General features: G+C 42.6%; 1 protein-coding gene across 1 annotated transcript in view; it reads left to right on the plus strand.

The window, feature by feature from the left end:
• Nucleotides 1-3,581: 3,581 nt before the first annotated feature.
• igsf3 (immunoglobulin superfamily, member 3) overlaps nt 3,582-18,261 on the plus strand; it is a 68,074-nt gene continuing 53,394 nt past the window's right edge. Inside the window, exon 1 of the mRNA XM_083921719.1 lies at nt 3,582-4,552. Within this exon, the coding sequence (XP_083777845.1) occupies nt 4,510-4,552 (43 nt within the window). The 5' untranslated portion in view covers nt 3,582-4,509. The remainder of the gene's footprint in view (nt 4,553-18,261) is intronic.

Raw genomic sequence — 18,261 nt, forward strand, 5'->3', positions numbered from 1 at the left:
ATTGCTGCGCAGTGACTCAGCTCACATTAAATCCTAGATAGAAAAGTGCCACTCTTGAATCTGGTTGGTCCCAGCTGGAGTGTTGCCTTCTGCCTGTTTTCTGTCAGGCTGCTAACTGTCAAACCTTGCTGTATATACAATAAGTCAAGTTGATACCTGGGACGTTATGCACCCATGGCCCTATAACAGAATCATAATAACCTGCCACATGTGTATGGATTAGGATAAATGATATGATTGTAAATGTGTCCATACTTGTTGACGAATAGCGAAGTTGCACAACAGTTGTTCTCCCCATGAGCAATGCCCAATCCCTTTTACCTTATTACCCCACTTGAACTCATGTATAATTCAGATGAAAAAACGAACTGCACCATAACTTTTGTTCCACAATGAAATGTTTCACTCTATCTGTTCTCTGTTTATCTTTACCCATCATGATTATTTCCCCATCACTCTCTACCTTGCTCTATCACTCCTCTTAAAGCCTCTTAGAATAAATTTAACCTGAAGGAATTTCAAAGGTTTTTTTCCACTGCTTTTTGATGCTACCAGAACAAATAGCTTTTGTTTACTTATTTAGATTTAGATCATTTGTGTAACCGCTGTGTGCCCGAACTTACAGTTGGGATTCATCAACAAAGTGATTTCATGTTTTTGCGTGGTTTAAGATGCGATTGAAAGTGACACTGGCATCTGTATGTGCACATTTATATGCATCTGAATGTGTATGTGAATGTGACTGTGAGTTAAGTGGCACTAAACTCTGTGTAAAACTGACATATTCATGTGAGACAAGAGAGAAATGTGCAGAGAAATCTAATAAATCATTCATACACTTTGGGGATTTACTATGAAAATGTGTGTATGATGAAATAAGTGAACAAATCTCTCTCTCTCTCCAAGTTGAACCTCTCTCTGCTATGCCATGTAACCTGGCTGACACCAGCTCAACAGATAGTGCTGTAAGGGTACTGAAATATTGATTTAAAAAAATAAATAAGTGGGCCTGAAACAGAGCTGAGCAATTACAAAAGAAAGAAAGAAAGCAGCTATCAACACTTCATCTAGGCGATGGACCCTGTTATGAAGTGCATAAAATGCCGACTCCTCTGTTTCCATGGAGACCTATTGTGATCCCCAGCATCCACTTTACTTGCAAACATTCCTTTAAAGCCTTTTTTCCACTAAGCAAACATATTTGTGAATGGTGGCCAAAACTGATGTGAGGGGTCAGAGGCGTTCTCACCTTTAGTGCTAACGTGACGCTGGGCTCATACACAATTACAGTTGCCTTTTTAAATGCCCGCCTTTGCAAACTGTGCCATCACCCGTCCATGCAATAAGAAGGAGTCTGTGGAGAACTGAGCTAAATTTAGGTGCAGCAATATGTAGACTATTGCGCATGGCCTACCTAGCCAGCTCTGTATTAATTCAGCTGCATTGGACCTGGATAGACCTTTGGAGAAGCTAAATCAACAGCCCGCATGCTTTATACCGGCGTCTAATCCCATTCTGGCTTATTTTCTGTTTGCAACAATGTGCGCTAATACATTTGTTTTCTTCATATAAACACGCTAAAAGCTGTCTCTCTTTTCTGTTGATACCACACACTTTCAGACAGAATGAGGGAGAAAAAGATTATTTACACCCCAGTTTGATTAACTGTTATTCAGATGTGAGGTAACGATTTAATAACCTACCGTATTCTGTAAACATCTTTCTTGATGCTTCGGGGCTCAGACCCATTTCACCGGTTGTTCAGGAAGTTTTATCTGAGATGAAATCCATGAGCACAGCAAAGGGAGAAAAAACATTTTTACTGCTTCCAAAAAAAATTGCATTCATGTTGCATTCAGGCAGCGTTCGGAACTTTGAATTCCCATAGAACACCAGATGGGTCCGTTGCAATTACTTTTTGTATGCATATGCAAAGGCCGGCTGACTTTTTGATGTATTACAAAGGAGGGGACTTTTGAGTTTCCACTAAGTTTAAGATGCTATATTTCTTTCCTTCCACAGCTCTTCCCCCAAAAGCAGTATTATCTCATTTTGCTACCTTCTGTTTCCCTGCCAGTCCCATTCAACCTGTCTATTTTGAGATCCTCCTAATATTGCAGCACCGAGTCGTGCAAATCAATAAACCTCAGCATATGTCAACGTAATGCTTGGTTAAGCTACTTATGATCTCCATCAAAGAGCAATGAAATGTGCAACTTGCAATCTCTGAAAGGTGAATTGTAGGCCTAATGTGTTTGCGTACGTGTGTTTATGTGTGTGTGTGTGTGTGTGTGTGTGTGTGTGTGTGTGTGTGTGTGTGTGTGTGTGTGAGTGTGTGGAGTCAGTCTGATATTTCCTACAGTTTCCAAGGAGAGGGGCACCTCATTATGCCAATTACCAGTTGTGTATAGTAGTGTGGGGTAAAAATAGAGGGGTGCGGTTGAAAAAAAAATCTGTCTACAATGAACAGACTGCGGGCTGAATTACACATGAGAAGGTGACTTCTGTGATCAGCAAAAGACAAGCAAACACCATAAATAAATAGTAGTGAAAGGCATTTGTTTCCTTTTCATTTTAAAGACCCCATTATTGTGCACTTTAATATGCAGTGTAATGGGATTTAGTGCCATACTAATTCCTGTCAGCCTCAAAAAAAGGTGATTAAACTTTACCCTGCAAAAAAAAGAAAAGAAAAAAAAGCAGAGTAAAATTGGTCGCTTTACAGCGTGCTCACACTGTCCTTTTGGCCGCGGCCAAAACCGGTTTTTCAGCTAAAGTCTAGTACCTTTAAGTAGTGTGAGCGCACCCGCTCCGCGCTCAACTGGGGCCAGCTGGGCCGCCACGGCCCGCTTGAAAGAGGTGGGCTTTAGCGGAGCCGTTTGCACATGTACGAGCACGAGCGTGCGCACGTGCACGCGCACGAGCCATACGGCAGTAGCGTTATGTCCGCCTGTTCTGACATGTAAATAGAAGGACGGACCATGCGCGGACATTTAACTACAACAACAATGGTGGTGAAAGGTTCACGTTGTGTTTACTGCAGATTTGGTCGGATGAAAATATTCAAAAACAGTCGACAAGACGCACAAAAACTCCGAGGTCTATGGAAAGATTTGTAAACAAAGCCACACACGCGATCAATGCGTGTGACGTGTTACGGCTTGATGGCGTGTGGACAGCAAGAAGCATTGGCCGAGGCCCTGGTAGTGTGAGTACAAACGGGGCTGGGGCGCGGGGGGGAGAGGGAGGGGGGACAAGTACCCTAAAGTCCGGGTCTCGGTCCGGGAGGACAGTGTGATCACGCTCTTAGTGCCTTAATTACCCTCCACTTCACTTAACCTATTCAACCACTAACGTCCCTGGCCTAGAATTTAAAAATTCCGAATTGCAAATTGTGCCTCTCCCACCACGGCGGAGTGTCCCACTCAGCCTGGGCGTGGTCTTCCACAGATAAGGGGTGGGGGCAGACGGCACGCTGTGAAGTTTTCAAACTGCACAGGCAAACAAAAGTGATTTGCCAAGCAGGAAGCAGGGGAATAACCTTGGGAGAAGAAAACGCGTGGACTGCTACTGTTTGGGACGCGATCACAGCATTTGTCAGACAGATAATTAAGTGTTTGAACTCTGTGTAAGCCGTTTCTTCGTGGCTGTTAAGCCGTGTTTTAGGCATTTTTGCATATTTTTAGTGCTATGAATTAGGACACACTAGCTCAGGTGTGTTGGCGGTACAATTTGGAACCCGGTGTGTCTTGTGTGTCTGTGTGTGAGTGAGTGTGAAGTTACAGCATCCATTGATTAATCTGATTTATTGTGTCGGAGCACAAAGCCTTGTCTGCTTCATCTAGAGCGCCCGCCCATTGGGCTTTCTGCGGAGCGATAGTGGGAGATTGATTATAGTCTCCGGGATTTGCCGTGGAGGAAGCCAGGGAGCCGCTTGGACTGCGATCTGCTCTCAACAGCGAAGGGGAGGAAAAATCAAAACAAGGACTTATTTATTTCAGCCCGACTCCAGACCGGCACCACTCTCAGACCCCCCCGTTAAGCCTCCCGTCTGTAATCAGGTTTTCCCAAATACGCGCAAGTCACGCTGGACTTTTTTTTTTTTTTATTACCGAGGAGGCTGCGAGAGTGAATCGCCTCCGCAGTCTCGGATGCGTAGTAAACCGGGAGTGGGTTGGGTCGCCTAGGCGCCTGGCACATACGCACACGTCGTCAGCGATAAAAGCGAGGTAGGTGAGGGTGAAAGCGAGGGGGGAAGCTGCACCCGAGGCTTTTTTTTATTATTATTATTATCAGGAGGACACCGGAGAGGTGAAGCCGCCGGTCTCACCGGCTGTGGATTTGACTGCCAAGAAGACAAGAACCCGGCTGCTTTTCTTTTGTCGCCCGGGATTCGTAAATCTTCTTTCTGATTCAGGACAAGTGGTTAACCAACAACTGACAAGCCCGACCAGACATCCTCTCCTCATCTGAAGGGATATTACAAGTCAATCTGCGGGGCAACATACAATGGCAACCGGTGCGCTCCTTCTTCTTGCCTGTGCGCTGCTCGGTAAGTCATGTAAAGAAGCTCCCAGCCTTCATTTGTTCTGTGCCGTGATCCCCCTCTCTGTTCTAATGAGAGAGGCGCACCTGTATGACACATGTAGCCTTCGTTTATGTTGAACTAATAGTCATGATGAGTCAGGTGGAAGTAGGCTACATCGATAATCACTGCAGTAATGACAGATGCCTTTGAACAGCTGTGTGTGTGTGTGTGTGTGTGTGTGTGTGTGTGTGTGTGTGTGTGTGTGTGTGTGTGTGTGTGTGTGTGTGTGTGTGTGTGTGTGTGTGTGTGTGTGTGTGTGTGTGTGTGTGTGTGTGTGTGTGTGTGTGTGTGTGTGTGTGTGTGTGTGTGTGTGTGTGTGTGTGTGTGTGTGTGTAACTAGGTTAATGTGATATTTAGACCTCCAGTCACAGATTAACCCTATACAGTATGACCTGCTGTATTCCTGAGCTGATCATATAGACAACCTGCTATTGTCTGGCCAAACACTTGTATAAATACACACAAATACAGTAGAGACACACCTGGAGCAGACATCACCAACATCCCAGGCTATGAAGTCATCCAGTGGGTGTGAAGATACCTAGTGCCAGCTCTGTTGTACAGTAAGTCATCCCTCGGGTAAAGCGTGTTGTGTGTTCATTTTTTCTCACATAGTTTAAAACTCTGATTCCGCAGACAGTTGCAAGTTCGAGCATGTCCAGCCGATGACACTCAGCGACACCTACAGACACTCACACAGGCACGATTGCTGACACACTCGTACACATTAGTGCATCCTGCCTGTGAGCTGTCCCAAACAAACACCAGATGGCTTTTCTGTTCCTGGATGGGGAGGCCTGTCAGCGCTGCCGGGGGGACAGAGGAAGGGGGGTAGGAGTAGGAGTGGAAGTGGAAGTCGGCCCGGTGGAGGCCCCCACTTGGCCAAGAGGATTACCATTATGCGCCTTGCCTCACGTCCCCTTTCGGCCCATCAGAAGTCACTTTCACTGGGATTTTGGGGAGCTGCAAATGGCTTTCCCCCAATGAAAACGTGAGATGTATTGTTCAGTGTACAGTCAAGGAGCCTGCACACACTCGCAATACAGATCTGGTCTACAGTGTAGGCTGGATAGCGGAGGGTTTTTCATATTACATAATAGTCATGAATCATATGGTTGGAACAGGAAGTGGTTTGAGGTGGTGGAGAACATTTCAGGTGTTAAAAAAGCGTTGTTTTATGTGGTGCATCTGTGGATCACTGGCTCATCTCACAATAAGTCTCTGGATACCTTCCAGTGCTGTTATGACACCGTCGCCAGCATTATTTGTGATATTAGCCTGACAAGAAATCCTCCAGAGCTGAAAAATTGGTTGATTGACAGAAAATATATTTGGCAACAATTGTGATTTTTAAGTTGTTTTTGGAAGCAAATATGGCAGAACATGTTCTGGCTCAAAATCAAGTCTTTCATGATAGTGCAGTGGCTATCTTTGGGGATGTTGGTCAGACAAAACAAGACATTGGAAGACATCACACTAAGCTCAGGGACCTTGTTATGGGTAACTAACGGCAACATGTTCCCATGCGCCATCATGTCACACCAAAACCACCAAATCACTGTGGTAAAAAAGGCTGATCTGACAAGAGAGCAGAGCAGTTCCAAGTTATTATATTGCAATATCTATTGTTTATCTTTCTCTATAGGCTAAGTGTATGTGTAAGCATCTGTGTTAAATGAGATGTGCTTGTGCCTGTCTTTCTGTATGGGATCAGTTGTCTGATTTTGCCCCATGTGACAGCTGGCACACGTGTTTGCAATTGAATTTGTTTGGAAAGAAGAAATGAACTAAAGGTTTGATGACAGCTGTGTTAGATGGAGACAGTCATTGTCAAACCCAGAGGTGCCGCTTTGAAGACAAATCTTATATCAGGGTTATATCTGCTGCCGAGCTTGCAACCAGGTGTGAGTGGGTGTGCACGCATGCTTATTTGTGGCGACGGGGTATGTGATATAAGGCATATAAAAAGAGTTGCCTGAAGGAATGAATCTTTATTAGTTTTACAAAAAGGATGTCTCTCCCCCACCCCCCCCCCCCCCCCCATAGACTGAGAAAGATGTCATACTTTTTGTGTGCTTTAATTTTTTTTTGGGCTGTGCTTCTGTTTGTGTAAGAGAGTGTTTGAAGCAGAGGAGCCAACCTAAAGTACCCATGATGTCCCAGTTTTTCTAACTAAATTGAAATGTAATACGTTTGAGGCTGGCTGGTTTAACTGTGAAATGCCCGAGTGGTTTCCATTTACTGGGCTGACAGGAGAGTGGTCTCCGGTTGCCCAGGTTCAGATGAGCTGCTGCCACTGGTCCTGTTTATATGCTGGTCTCAGAGCTGCTTCACATTGTTGTATAGAGAGGAAAATCTTTAAGCTTATGTCTGACAAGATGCACATTCTGCCGCCTGCTGTTATTCACACATTTGTCATGATGTGACGTTTTATATACGCCTTGATTTTCTCTGCCAACCTCGGTGAAGCAGGTGCTGCGTTCACCCTTTTCACAGAATATCTGAACTTGTTATGAATGCATTTGCACAAACCTTTGCCAGATGGTTGGTCATAGGGAAAGGAAACGTTATAAATAATTCATGCAAGTTGGATAAAAGTGGGGTGTGGCAGTGGGTGTGGCCTCTTATTCAAAAGAACATAACACAACCAATATACCTACAAAGAATCACGCTGAAAGCTAGATCATTGTCATAATTCAGCTTATTGTTTTATTATTTATTTTACTGTTTTTTTGCTTATTGAACCCTGCTGTTGTATTTTTGTTGTTGTACTTTTAATTTTCCTTCCATCCATTGGTTTTATTTCTAGAGCATGATATAAAAATATATTGGCAGACTCTAATCATCGTCTGCATTTTGTTTTGTTGTTGTTGTTGTTGTTATTATTATTATTGTGGATAATGGAAAGTCAGTGCAGACTTTTCAAATCAATCTTTAGTTGCATTACCACACAACAACAATGGAATGACTGCAGAATAAACGTTTACTGAATACACAATTCGAGACTCCATACAGAAATAGATGAAAACTAGTGACTTCCTGCACACGAAGAAAAAAAAAAATTCAAATAGTTCAAACACTTTGGGAAGCAGTAGTAATATAATGTATACATGTCTTTTCAGAAGGTAGAATGTCAGAAATGGAATGGTATGATCCTTTTTAAAAGCATCTTGTTTCCCCTTCATCCGCCTCCATTTCTTTCCTATCTCCCTATGTTTCTCTTTTTCCTCTCAGTCACCCGGGTCTTTCAGAGAGATTTTGGATGTTATTTTTGATCGGTGGCTCAGAAGAGTCAGAAGAGGTGCTGAGACAATAGCCTGTTATCTTGGCTCATTACATTGCTATTGATTGAAGAGAGTAAAGCATTTTTTAAGTACTTGAAGAAACATTATCAAACTGAACGTATAAAGCTGGCCTTGCATAATTGGCCCAATCAAACAACATGAAGGTACTTCAAAGCTCATTTCCATTTTAGGCTCTACGCTTGTGCCTTTTTTTCTCCCCAAAAAACTTTTGTGCAGTGGAAGAAGGGCTGCACATATAGCCACTTAAGTATAGATTTGATTGTCCATGTGGTGCTGTGGTGATTGTCACAAATGTTTGAAAGTGGTTAGAGATTGAAGAATGTAATTTTCTATTTCTGACATACTCATTATAATGTGTGCTGAGTCTACAATTAACAGTGAAAGAAATCTGGGACATGAAACTGTGTGAACCATTTAGTTTTTTGATGTTCTAATGTAAGTTTAAAGTTAGGAAGCTTCATTATTTGCATAAAGATAGAAATACTAGATTTATGCTTGATTATGGCAAACATCATAATCATGATTATTTTGGTCAATATTGAGATCATGGTTATTTAACTATTCGTTATTACACATTACATTTGGAACATGTATATTTAAGTTTTTAAACATCTTTCTGAATTTTAGATATGTTTCAACTGAAAAACTCTTAAAGTAAAAATAATAATTTTATTTTATAGTATTTTCTAATATATACATACACTTTTAAAAAATCAACTATGTCGTAACATTAGTGTATTTCCACAACTTACCCGGAACTACTACGAATTCAATATATTAAAATAAACTAGACTATACTATATGTCCTCCTGATTATAACTATATTCAACAAGGAGTTTGCTTATAAATATAAAGCAAGAGCATCACTGTGAAATGAAATGCGGCACAATACTTGTTTTATCTTGTTTTCATAATTGTGGAAGCCATAATCCTACTTGAAAATAAGTAGGTATAGCATTTGAACTAGATGCTAAGAGGAGCGCAGGTGGTCTTTCATACTCATGTCATAATTATTTCTGTGGACTTTTTGGTTTTATGGTCATGGGAATGTTGGGATCAGCTCACAGGCATTTCAAACTTTGTCAGGATTCAAAGTTTGCATTGCCACACCCTGATGCCAAACCCAGCGTCCCCTCTGTTCCAAATAAGAATGGCAGCTGGAGCCTCCCACCCCAAAATAACAGGGATTTTAGCTGGTGTGTGGTCAAACCAATGCATCTTCTTGATGTGCATCTTGAGTCAGCTGTCGCCACATTGGGAACGCTTTCCATGTGTTTGTAAGCCTCAGCTGACACGACAGACTGTCGTCTAGACAGTGAGATGAAAATCCAATAACTCACTGTCTAGCTGTTTGTATAACTGATGTAGTTCTATGTATATGCCACGGAAAAGTTTGGCATATGTTCATGTGATCGTCCCGAGTTTTGTCACTCATTATTCTCGCCTGTTGTTGCTACCAGAAACAGAGGACCTACTTCTCTCTCTCTGTTAGGGGAAATGCAGGCTTGTGCAGCTGTCTGATTGCAGTGCTGCTTGCTCCCCTTGTTATTTTCTGTGCCTGCTACATTCTGTAGTTGCACGCTTGTTTGCATCATAAGCACTCGACCCACGTCTTTGTGTATACCCATGACAAGATGCCTTTTGTGCTATTGTTTTTTTCATATCATAACATTGTTGACTCAACTGACAAAAAAACAAACAATAGAAAAGCAGAAACAAGACTGTCAGCTTGGCTATCATCCATCAACTGTGTGGTAGGTTTCAGTAAATATTCATTAAAGGGATGGGTAATGAAAACAGGGGCCACTCGTAGGTCGGTACCGGGACTGATATGTTCTATTAATCATGGATCAATAAAGATGAATGGTGGGTGACAGGTGTCTAATTGTGCTTGTGTCCCTGTTACATCAGGTTCATCCAAAGACAATTGTCTACTACCCACAGGGGCAAGTAATTGCCTTGTTATACAGACTTCACAGTCTGCTACAGAAACTCACACCCAACTACCACTGCAGTTTTGCTACAGCCCCACTGTCCTCTGTTAAAGCGTCCTCCTCCTTCTGGCCTCTCAAAGGTGAAAAAGTTGATGTGAACGAAGAAAGGGATTTTTCCTCTTAACCCATCATTAGTTGATGAATCAATTAGTTAAACTAATTGACTAACTCACTAAACTATTTAATTAATTGCCAACTAGTCTGATGTTCAATTAATCATTTTGAGTCTTTTTTTAATGAAAAAATGTCCAAATTCTCTGATTTCAGCTCTATGACAGTTAACTGGATATATTTGAGTTGGAGGCAAACATCATCTTGGGCTTTGGGTGACACTGATCAATATTTTTTCACAATTTTCTGACATTTTATGAAATAAATAACTAATCAATTAATTGAGAAATTCTCTGCTGCAGCCCCTATTTTCCTTCAAAGGAGCTTTCAGAAGAGATCAAGGCACGTTTCAGGTTGAAATGACTTCAAAAAAATCAAAAAGTGAATCTGGTGGTGAATAATCATAGCTAGTCTTCTCATGCGGTCTTGTTTTTTTAATGATGATCCTCCCCCGTGACCCAGATCTGAGCCGTAGTCTCTCTCAAATGGGGAGATGAGGGACTGTGTGAAGTGAAGTAAAGTTCTTGAGGGAGACTTCCTGCCTGCCACAGTGAATAAGGAAAGTGGCTAGAGCCTGAGCCAGAGCAGAGGCAGCGTCTGCTTTGTGTCTGATTATGACTCTGCAGCAGCACCTCTGTTGTCCCACATCACAACTGCCTGCCGGGATCGCATGACTGTGCCTGCACACCCTGTCACGCCTGAGATCATATCTAATGTTTTGTGATAACAACCCAACAACAACCCTTTAGCCATTCAGTTTGTAAACTGTTTTTAAGTGTTCTTTTGAGCTGATTTGCATGTATCTCTGCCTCTCCTCGCTCAGAGGTACTCCAGCTGCCTCCTGCTCCTCCAGGGAATAGCCCCTGACCTCCCTCCCCCACTCTTTTCTAAACAATACTATGCCCAGCCCACCTCTTCTTCAGAGAGCACTAATTAGATACTGCCCTCAAGGGTGATCCAAACCAGATATTTTCATCGTCCTTACCAGAGGAAGAATCTGCTTTTAACAGCCACATCTACCTCGGACTGTTTACGAGCACCTTCATTGCCCAGTTAAAAGACCACCCCAGCCCCCTTCCTCTTGGGATTTGGACTGCTCCTCCCCCCCTCTGCTGTTCTCTGTTGGGAGGAATGATGACCGGCCTGAGAGAGGATTCCACTTTACTCCTCCACACACACACATACACAAAAGCACCCACAGCGCTCTGAGCTGCTGTCCTGCGATGCAGCTACACTCTCTTGCTCCATGCTTGATACTCCACCAGTGCAAAGCCCACACTGGTGGGAAACACACCAGACAGTGTAACTATGGCGACTGCTCCCCACCTGCACACCGCTGATCCATATTCAGTGGCACTTACTGAGCTCTACATGTATACATGTCTACATACACATTTTATGACCCCCCCCCCCCCCTTTTAAAAAATCCTATTACATAATGCTTAAAAGTACTTAACTTACTTTGCTATTATGTTTTGGTGATGTGCTTCTTCTCTGCTTAACACCTAAGACCAAGAAGATGCGTGTGTGTGTTTGTGTCTAATTGCTTATGCATAAATGCATGAATTTACAAGTGCATGTAGTTTACTGCCTGGAAGGCAAAATGACTGACAATGGCAGAAAAAAGTCTGTTTGAAGTAGACTAATTAATAGTTAATTAGTTTCCTTTCCAATCTGCAGCTTAATGCGCAAACGTGGGAACTGATAGCAAGCTGCCAGTCACACAAAAACTAACCACTGTACATAAAGCAGATACAGCTGTCAGGCTTAATTGTGCACAAGCGCAAGATGGATAATGACCGAAGATAGTGGAGTGTCTTTATTGCTTCACATTCTTTTACAACAATTAACGCAAACACTCAGTCGAATCTGCTGTAACAGTTTACAGGATATTATGAGTTGAGTTTTTTTCTTTTTTTGCATAATCTGTGTGAAAGTTTTGTTTGAGACCACAGTGCCTTTTCATGCAGACAGGATGGGAGATGTGTGTGTAGAGCTGGTGAGAGAATGGTTAGGGGTCGGACATGGGGGTTGGGGAGATGAGGTTAGTGGGGTAGCAGGTGTCCTTATAGAGTTAATGGATTTGGCAAGGGGAGTAGATTGATGCACTAATTGTGTGTGTGTGTGTGTGTGTGTGTGTGTGTGTGTGTGTGTGTGTGTGTGTGTGTGTGTGTGTGTGTGTGTGTGTGTGTGTGTGTGTGTGTGTGTGTGTGTGTGTGTGTGTGTGTGTGTGTGTGTGTGTGTGTGTGTGTGTGTGTGTGTGTGTGTGTGTGTGTGTGTGTGTGTGTGTGTGTGTGTGTGTGTGTGTGTGTGTGTGTGTGTGTGTGTGTGTGTGTGTGTGTGTGTGTGTGTGTGTGTGTGTGTGTGTGTGTGTGTGTGTGTGTGTGTGTGTGTTACAGTCAGATGAGTTGATCACAGTCAGATGAGTTGATCTCATCTTAAACACATTATTTTTTGACTGAGGCAAAATAAGTGTTGTGAGACTGCGATACCCAGCTTCAGTGTTTTTTCTGCCTCACTGTTTATGAATGATTTATCCTTAATAGGTTTGGAAAGAATCTGTCTTCATGTACACATACAACTTTTAGACTTTAATTATATTTATATGTTGACATGTAGCTGTAGCTTCGCCATATGTCACTAAGGTGTAGAAACTGAGTTATAGCTGTTAAGGCTTTTAATGTTGACTGTTACTGCAAAGCTAGTAGCAGAGTCATGTAATCATTCTCTAATATAGTTCCAAGGTATTTTTCATCATGGTCAAACAGGAAGGCGAAGCAGCTGAGGGTGTAGGAGGGAGGATGCAGAGGCAGCTGTTCAACAGAGAAGGATGGATTATCATCTGCTCCTTGTTGTTGACACTATCGACAAATGCTAAAAAAAAAAAAAGGAAAAAAAATATGATCGGCTAAGCTAGCATCGCCCCTTTGCTTACTTCTTACAATTACACTTACAGTGTACACTGACAAAGACGTACAAATTAGCCTAAAACCCCTCACTGCTTCCATCCTGGTCTTAACAGCTGTTATGAGCAACAGCACAGGTGGGGTCATGACTGTTGTAGCCCAGGGGGTCCATAGATCAGGGCTTGTTAGTATAGTAAGAGCAGAGGACAACATGACACAGGTGTAACACAAAGCTGCAGACACTTATTTGAGTCACTACAATGGAGACCTAGCTTGTATATAGCATAAGTGAATGGAAACAGAGGAACACTGCTAACCTGGTTTTTTCCAAAGGTAGCACAACCATTTTTTTGGACACAAGCACCAACTTCCTGATGTCTTGTCAGTGTGAGGTTGCCAGGCAAGCAGTGGAGTCTTCATAGAGTTACTGCTCGCAGCCAAGAAATAGTCCAGTACATAACCCTGTAAGAGCTATGTTAATTAACTAAGCTTTAGAGGTGCTTGAAGGTGGAATTTGTTAGCTTTTGGACAGAGCCAAGCGAGCAGTTTCCCCTTCTCTCCAGTCTTTTTGCTAAGTTAAGATAACTGGTTTAAACACTACATATTTAGCTCACAAAGAGAGTGGTCTCAGTCTTTTCATTGAACTCAACAAGAAAGTGTATTCTCTAAAATCTCTTTTAAAAAGCACCCTGTTGGAGAAGTGAGGGAGGGAGGGAACTCTGCAAGATAGCTTTTGCGTGTAACTCCTTGCCTTCCAGCTAGAGATAGTAGGAGTCTCAGAGGTACATTCATACACTATACATGTATGTATACGTCTGTGTTTTTTCATGTTAGGCTCTCTTCCATCTTGCTCTGTCTCACGCTTTCCAAGGCTGTGAAAAGTATGACAGGATGTCCTCCTGAAAACTCCTTTATCGGATTTTTCCCTCCCATGTAACTGTTTGCATCTTGTAATCCTATATCGCCTGGCCATAACAAGATGATATTGTGACGTACAGTATATCCACTTCATCTTCCCACTCTGTGAACACTCCCACACTCTCTTGTTCTCGCTTCGATTGAAGCAGCGTGGATCTAATGGGCAGTTGTTGTAGCGGTTTGTCAGCTTTTAGAGCGGCCTGCCGGCCTGTCTAACTGGCCCTCTAATGGAAGTTAGAACACTGCGTCCCCCCTTTCTTGCTGTATTTCTCCATGTCTGACATTCACACTCAGTGTCACTCCTGTTTCACAGCTGACAGGCTTCCTGCAGCTAGAATGTTTTCTGAAAATCATTTAGCTTTCTCTTCAGCACAGAAAAAAGAACTGCAGTCCCCCTCACTTGTCGTTAAACTATCCCATTTAATAACTCAGCAGTGGATGGGGGATTTGTCAAAGTTTTTGAAGCTGGGAAAAAGGGTCAGAGGTTGTTAATGACAGCTCCTGCTACACTGATTTCCACATTCTGACTGACGCAGGCGATGATAATCACCATGGGAAGGACAAGGAGTGAAAAAGAGTGAGAATGAAGCCTGAATTATAATATTTGATACTGCCTAGAGCCCATCAATCAAAGATCCAAGAATCTGAGGAAGGGGGCGTTGGATTCTCATCCCGCCATTACATGGTTACACTAGGATGCCATGCTTACACCCAGTGCAATGTACAATGAGTTAGCAGCCAGATATTCTTGCTAGAGGACAAAGTGAGTTTTTACACTGCATCAGCAGAGGCACAAATTGTCTAAAGTTGAATTTAGAAGAAGATGAGAGAGAATGAAAGAAAAGGCAATTATAATCATGCAGGGTGAAATATGAGGAAGCACAAGCAGGTTTATTTTGTTACATGACTGAAGGCACTATTTGTATTGCAACATGCCCATATCCTCTGTAAATGTTAACGTTCCTCTTACAGGAAAATGTTTCCTCTTTCTACCACCTTCATCTGTCTCCCTCTGGTTTTACCTCATCTTGGCATCTCTCTGTCTCCCTTGCACTTGTGCTCTCTCTGGTAATGATGTTAACAGGGTCAAATGCTTTCGGGGGCCTACAGGGAGAAAATGCTGAGTGATTTTTTTTGAGAATGGTTACCCAGAGCTGAGAAATGTAGAGAGGAAAACACTTTTATGCTATTCATCTTTCTCCAGCATTTGGTTCTCTCTGTCACACATGTATGTGAAGCACACAAGTCAGTGCGGCGCTTGTATATTCACTTAGTTCCGTGCATTTATGTGGTGTTCAGCACCCTGGAGGCTGCTGTCATTTTCTCTTTAGCTTCCTCCTTGTTCCTCTTTTTGCACTCCTCACTATGTGATCCCTATCCCTTCCTTTGCTCATCGTTACCTCTCTAAGAATCTTCATAAAATTTCAGATCTGTGGAATTAGTTAAAACCTTCCTTAGGGAGTTATAGGACATGAATTGGTCCTCTTTATTTATTTATTTATTTTTTTACATCTAGAAAGCATGTTCATAATTCATTCATAGTTCACTGACTGGAGCTGCTAAAGTTCACCCTCACTTCAACTTTCCCGGAAAGTTTTTGCAGAAAAGTTTAAGGATGAAGACTTGCTTTGCACCCTCAGGAGGCAATACCACAGAATATAATTTTGATCTAAAATCAAGTAATGCCAAGGTCCAAATAAACAGTATTGATATAGAAACAACAACAAAAAAACCATTATTGGTTAGTATTAATTTAGAGCTTTAAACAGCAAAACTTCTTTGCTTCACGCTGTCGTTGACTGCCTTGGTGTGGTTTATTCAGATTTTATTTAGTCTGGCAACACAAGCAAACAGCCCCACAACTGCCATCAGATTTTGAACTGTTGGTAAATTCCAGCCTGGTGCATGGAAATGCGCGACATCCTCTTTTTCCAAATGAGCACCACACACTTCAAACAAGTGGGAAGAATCCAGAGAAAATCACATATACAGAAATCTGCCATGTGAAATAATCAAAACTGTTTAAACTTTAGCAGAAAATGTTGTTCTGTTGGCCCATTTGCTCAAGCAGAGGATTTTTTCAGGACCTTCAAAAGAGACTTATCTGCTATCACATGAGGCAGAGCAGTGTGTTGTGTTTTATGAGTGGAATGCCTCATTAATTGGCCACCTGTATATGTCTATTCTCCCAAGAATTTGCTTAACATAAGCCATTTTTTACCCCTCATTTTTAATTACTTAATCACATGAATGTTAAATAGCTCCAGGTAATGATTCTCTTTTATTCAATTATGTGTTTGTCTTCCCAAAACTAATGAAGTGACCCATGCACTAGTCTTGCACAGCCAGACTGCTGCGTCAGCACTGGAGTATGCTCTGGCTATACTGCTTATCATTCTGGGATAGGGGGGAAAAAACACACAACACGCGTGTTTGCCTTTCTTTAAACCAATCACAATCGTCTTGGGCGGCACTAAGCTCTGAATGCCGCGACCTTGCCTTTGCAAATCCAGCAGTTAGAAGGAAGAAACACCTGACCTGTTTTTTCTAGGCTAAATAAAAGTGGATAGTGGAAGTTGTCTGCCCACCCTTTGCTGGCATGTCATCCCTGGGTGTCTTCTGTTTTGCCCGTATATGTATTTACGTACGTGTGTGTGCGCGCGTAATTAGGAATCAAAGTAAAGTGAGAAGAGGTGATGGACAGCTCTCCACATTAGCACATCTCCACACCGCTGTGAATGTCCCCTATATTACTTGCACCCTGCAGTGTTTTTATTATACACCTCTCTTGGTGTATAATTATTATGTGTCATAGAAGAATGATGGTGTGAGTAGTAGGCATGAATACTAGTGGCCTACCCGTTGTTTCCACGGAGAATAAGAAACTGGCCACAAATGATTGGATTAGTATTTAACCCCCTTTCCACTTAGCATAATCCTCTCTTGTGTGTGTGTGTGTGTGTGTGTGTGTGTGTGTGTGTGTGTGTGTGTGTGTGTGTGTGTGTGTGTGTGTGTGTGTGTGTGTGTGTGTGTGTGTGTGTGTGTGTGTGTGTGTGTGTGTGTGTGTGTGTGTGTGTGTGTGTGTGTGTGTGTGTGTGTGTGTGTGTGTGTGTGTGTGTGTGTGTGTGTGTGTGTGTGTGTGTGTGTGTGTGTGTGTGTGTGTGTGTGTGTGTGTGTGTGTGTGTGAAAAACAGCAAGGTCAGTTAGAGAGCTTGTGCGTGGTCATTCAACATTTATCTGACACAGGTTTCCTGCTTCCAGTCAACAAGCTGCCTGGGAAGCGGGTGACAGTAAAGATGGGAAACCACAGACAGATAGCATGAGGGTGGGAGGAGAAGAAGGGTAGAAGGGTTTGCGGTATGCAGAAATGGAGATGAGCGTTAATAATAGAAAATCCGAGGCCTTGTTGAGCAAATATGGGCACTCGGCGATCACGGCAATGCAGCCAGACGTGGAGTAGTGGGGGAGGTTGTGGGTACTGGATTATTATGGAAGAGTAGTGGAATTGAGCGATCAGTTGAAGGTCTGCAGGGTTTGGTATGTCATTGTCAGCCTTTCTAAACAGCCTGCCAAGCGATGGGCACTTTGAAGTTTCACAGAGCTGCTTAAATCCTGCCTGAAAAGATGCAGGGAACCGCGAGGCAGAGAGACTATACAGAGAGAGAGAGAGGGTGTGGAGGAGCAGGACGAAGGGAAAGATTGATGATGGGAGTGAGAGTAATCAGAAGTAAGGAGGCAGCTTGTTTCAGGAGGATGACAGGAGACAGGCGAGCGGAGGAAAGCTTTAAGTGCACCAACACAGTATGGGGAGAATGTTTTTTTTGGGTGGGAGGGTAAATGAGTAATATATTTCCAGCAGTTCTAGATGAGTAGCTGCAACATGAGAAGCAGTGATGCAGCGGTACTGCTCTGACCTGATCTCAGCTAAAGGCAGGTAGACTGGGCACTACAGGATTAGCTCACTGACATCACAGGGAAGAAAAACGGAGAACCAAAGTCTGAGTCAGAATAGATGGCTGCCTCTTACCTAATGCATCCCATAATGTGCTCAGCCAGATTCAGTAAGGAACACTTCACTCTTGTCTTTCTGTCGATCTCAGTTTTTAAATGTTTAGTGTTTGCTCACTGTGGAAGCATTTATATTCTTGTTAAATTATTTTTTTAAGTGGCTAAATGTTTTGAATGTTACAGCGGCGTGGTACAGCAGTATGTCTTGTTTGCACAATTCCAATAACCCTATATAATTAGTTTGTTCTTGTTTATGTCTATTATATTTGAGTAAATAAAACATCAGGAGGTGCCTTGTGTTATTTAGCAGAACTGCATGAAAAATGTAAGCGGTGCAGGTGGGAAATTAGATGAACAAAAACAGGATTATTAAAGAATTAATTTGGAGCGCGAGTTGGATCGGGTTTATTATTTCAAGCCAAATAAAACAT

Source organism: Echiichthys vipera, assembly GCF_963691815.1.
Source record: "Echiichthys vipera genome assembly, chromosome: 10".
Classification (NCBI taxonomy): Eukaryota; Metazoa; Chordata; class Actinopteri; order Perciformes; family Trachinidae; genus Echiichthys; species Echiichthys vipera.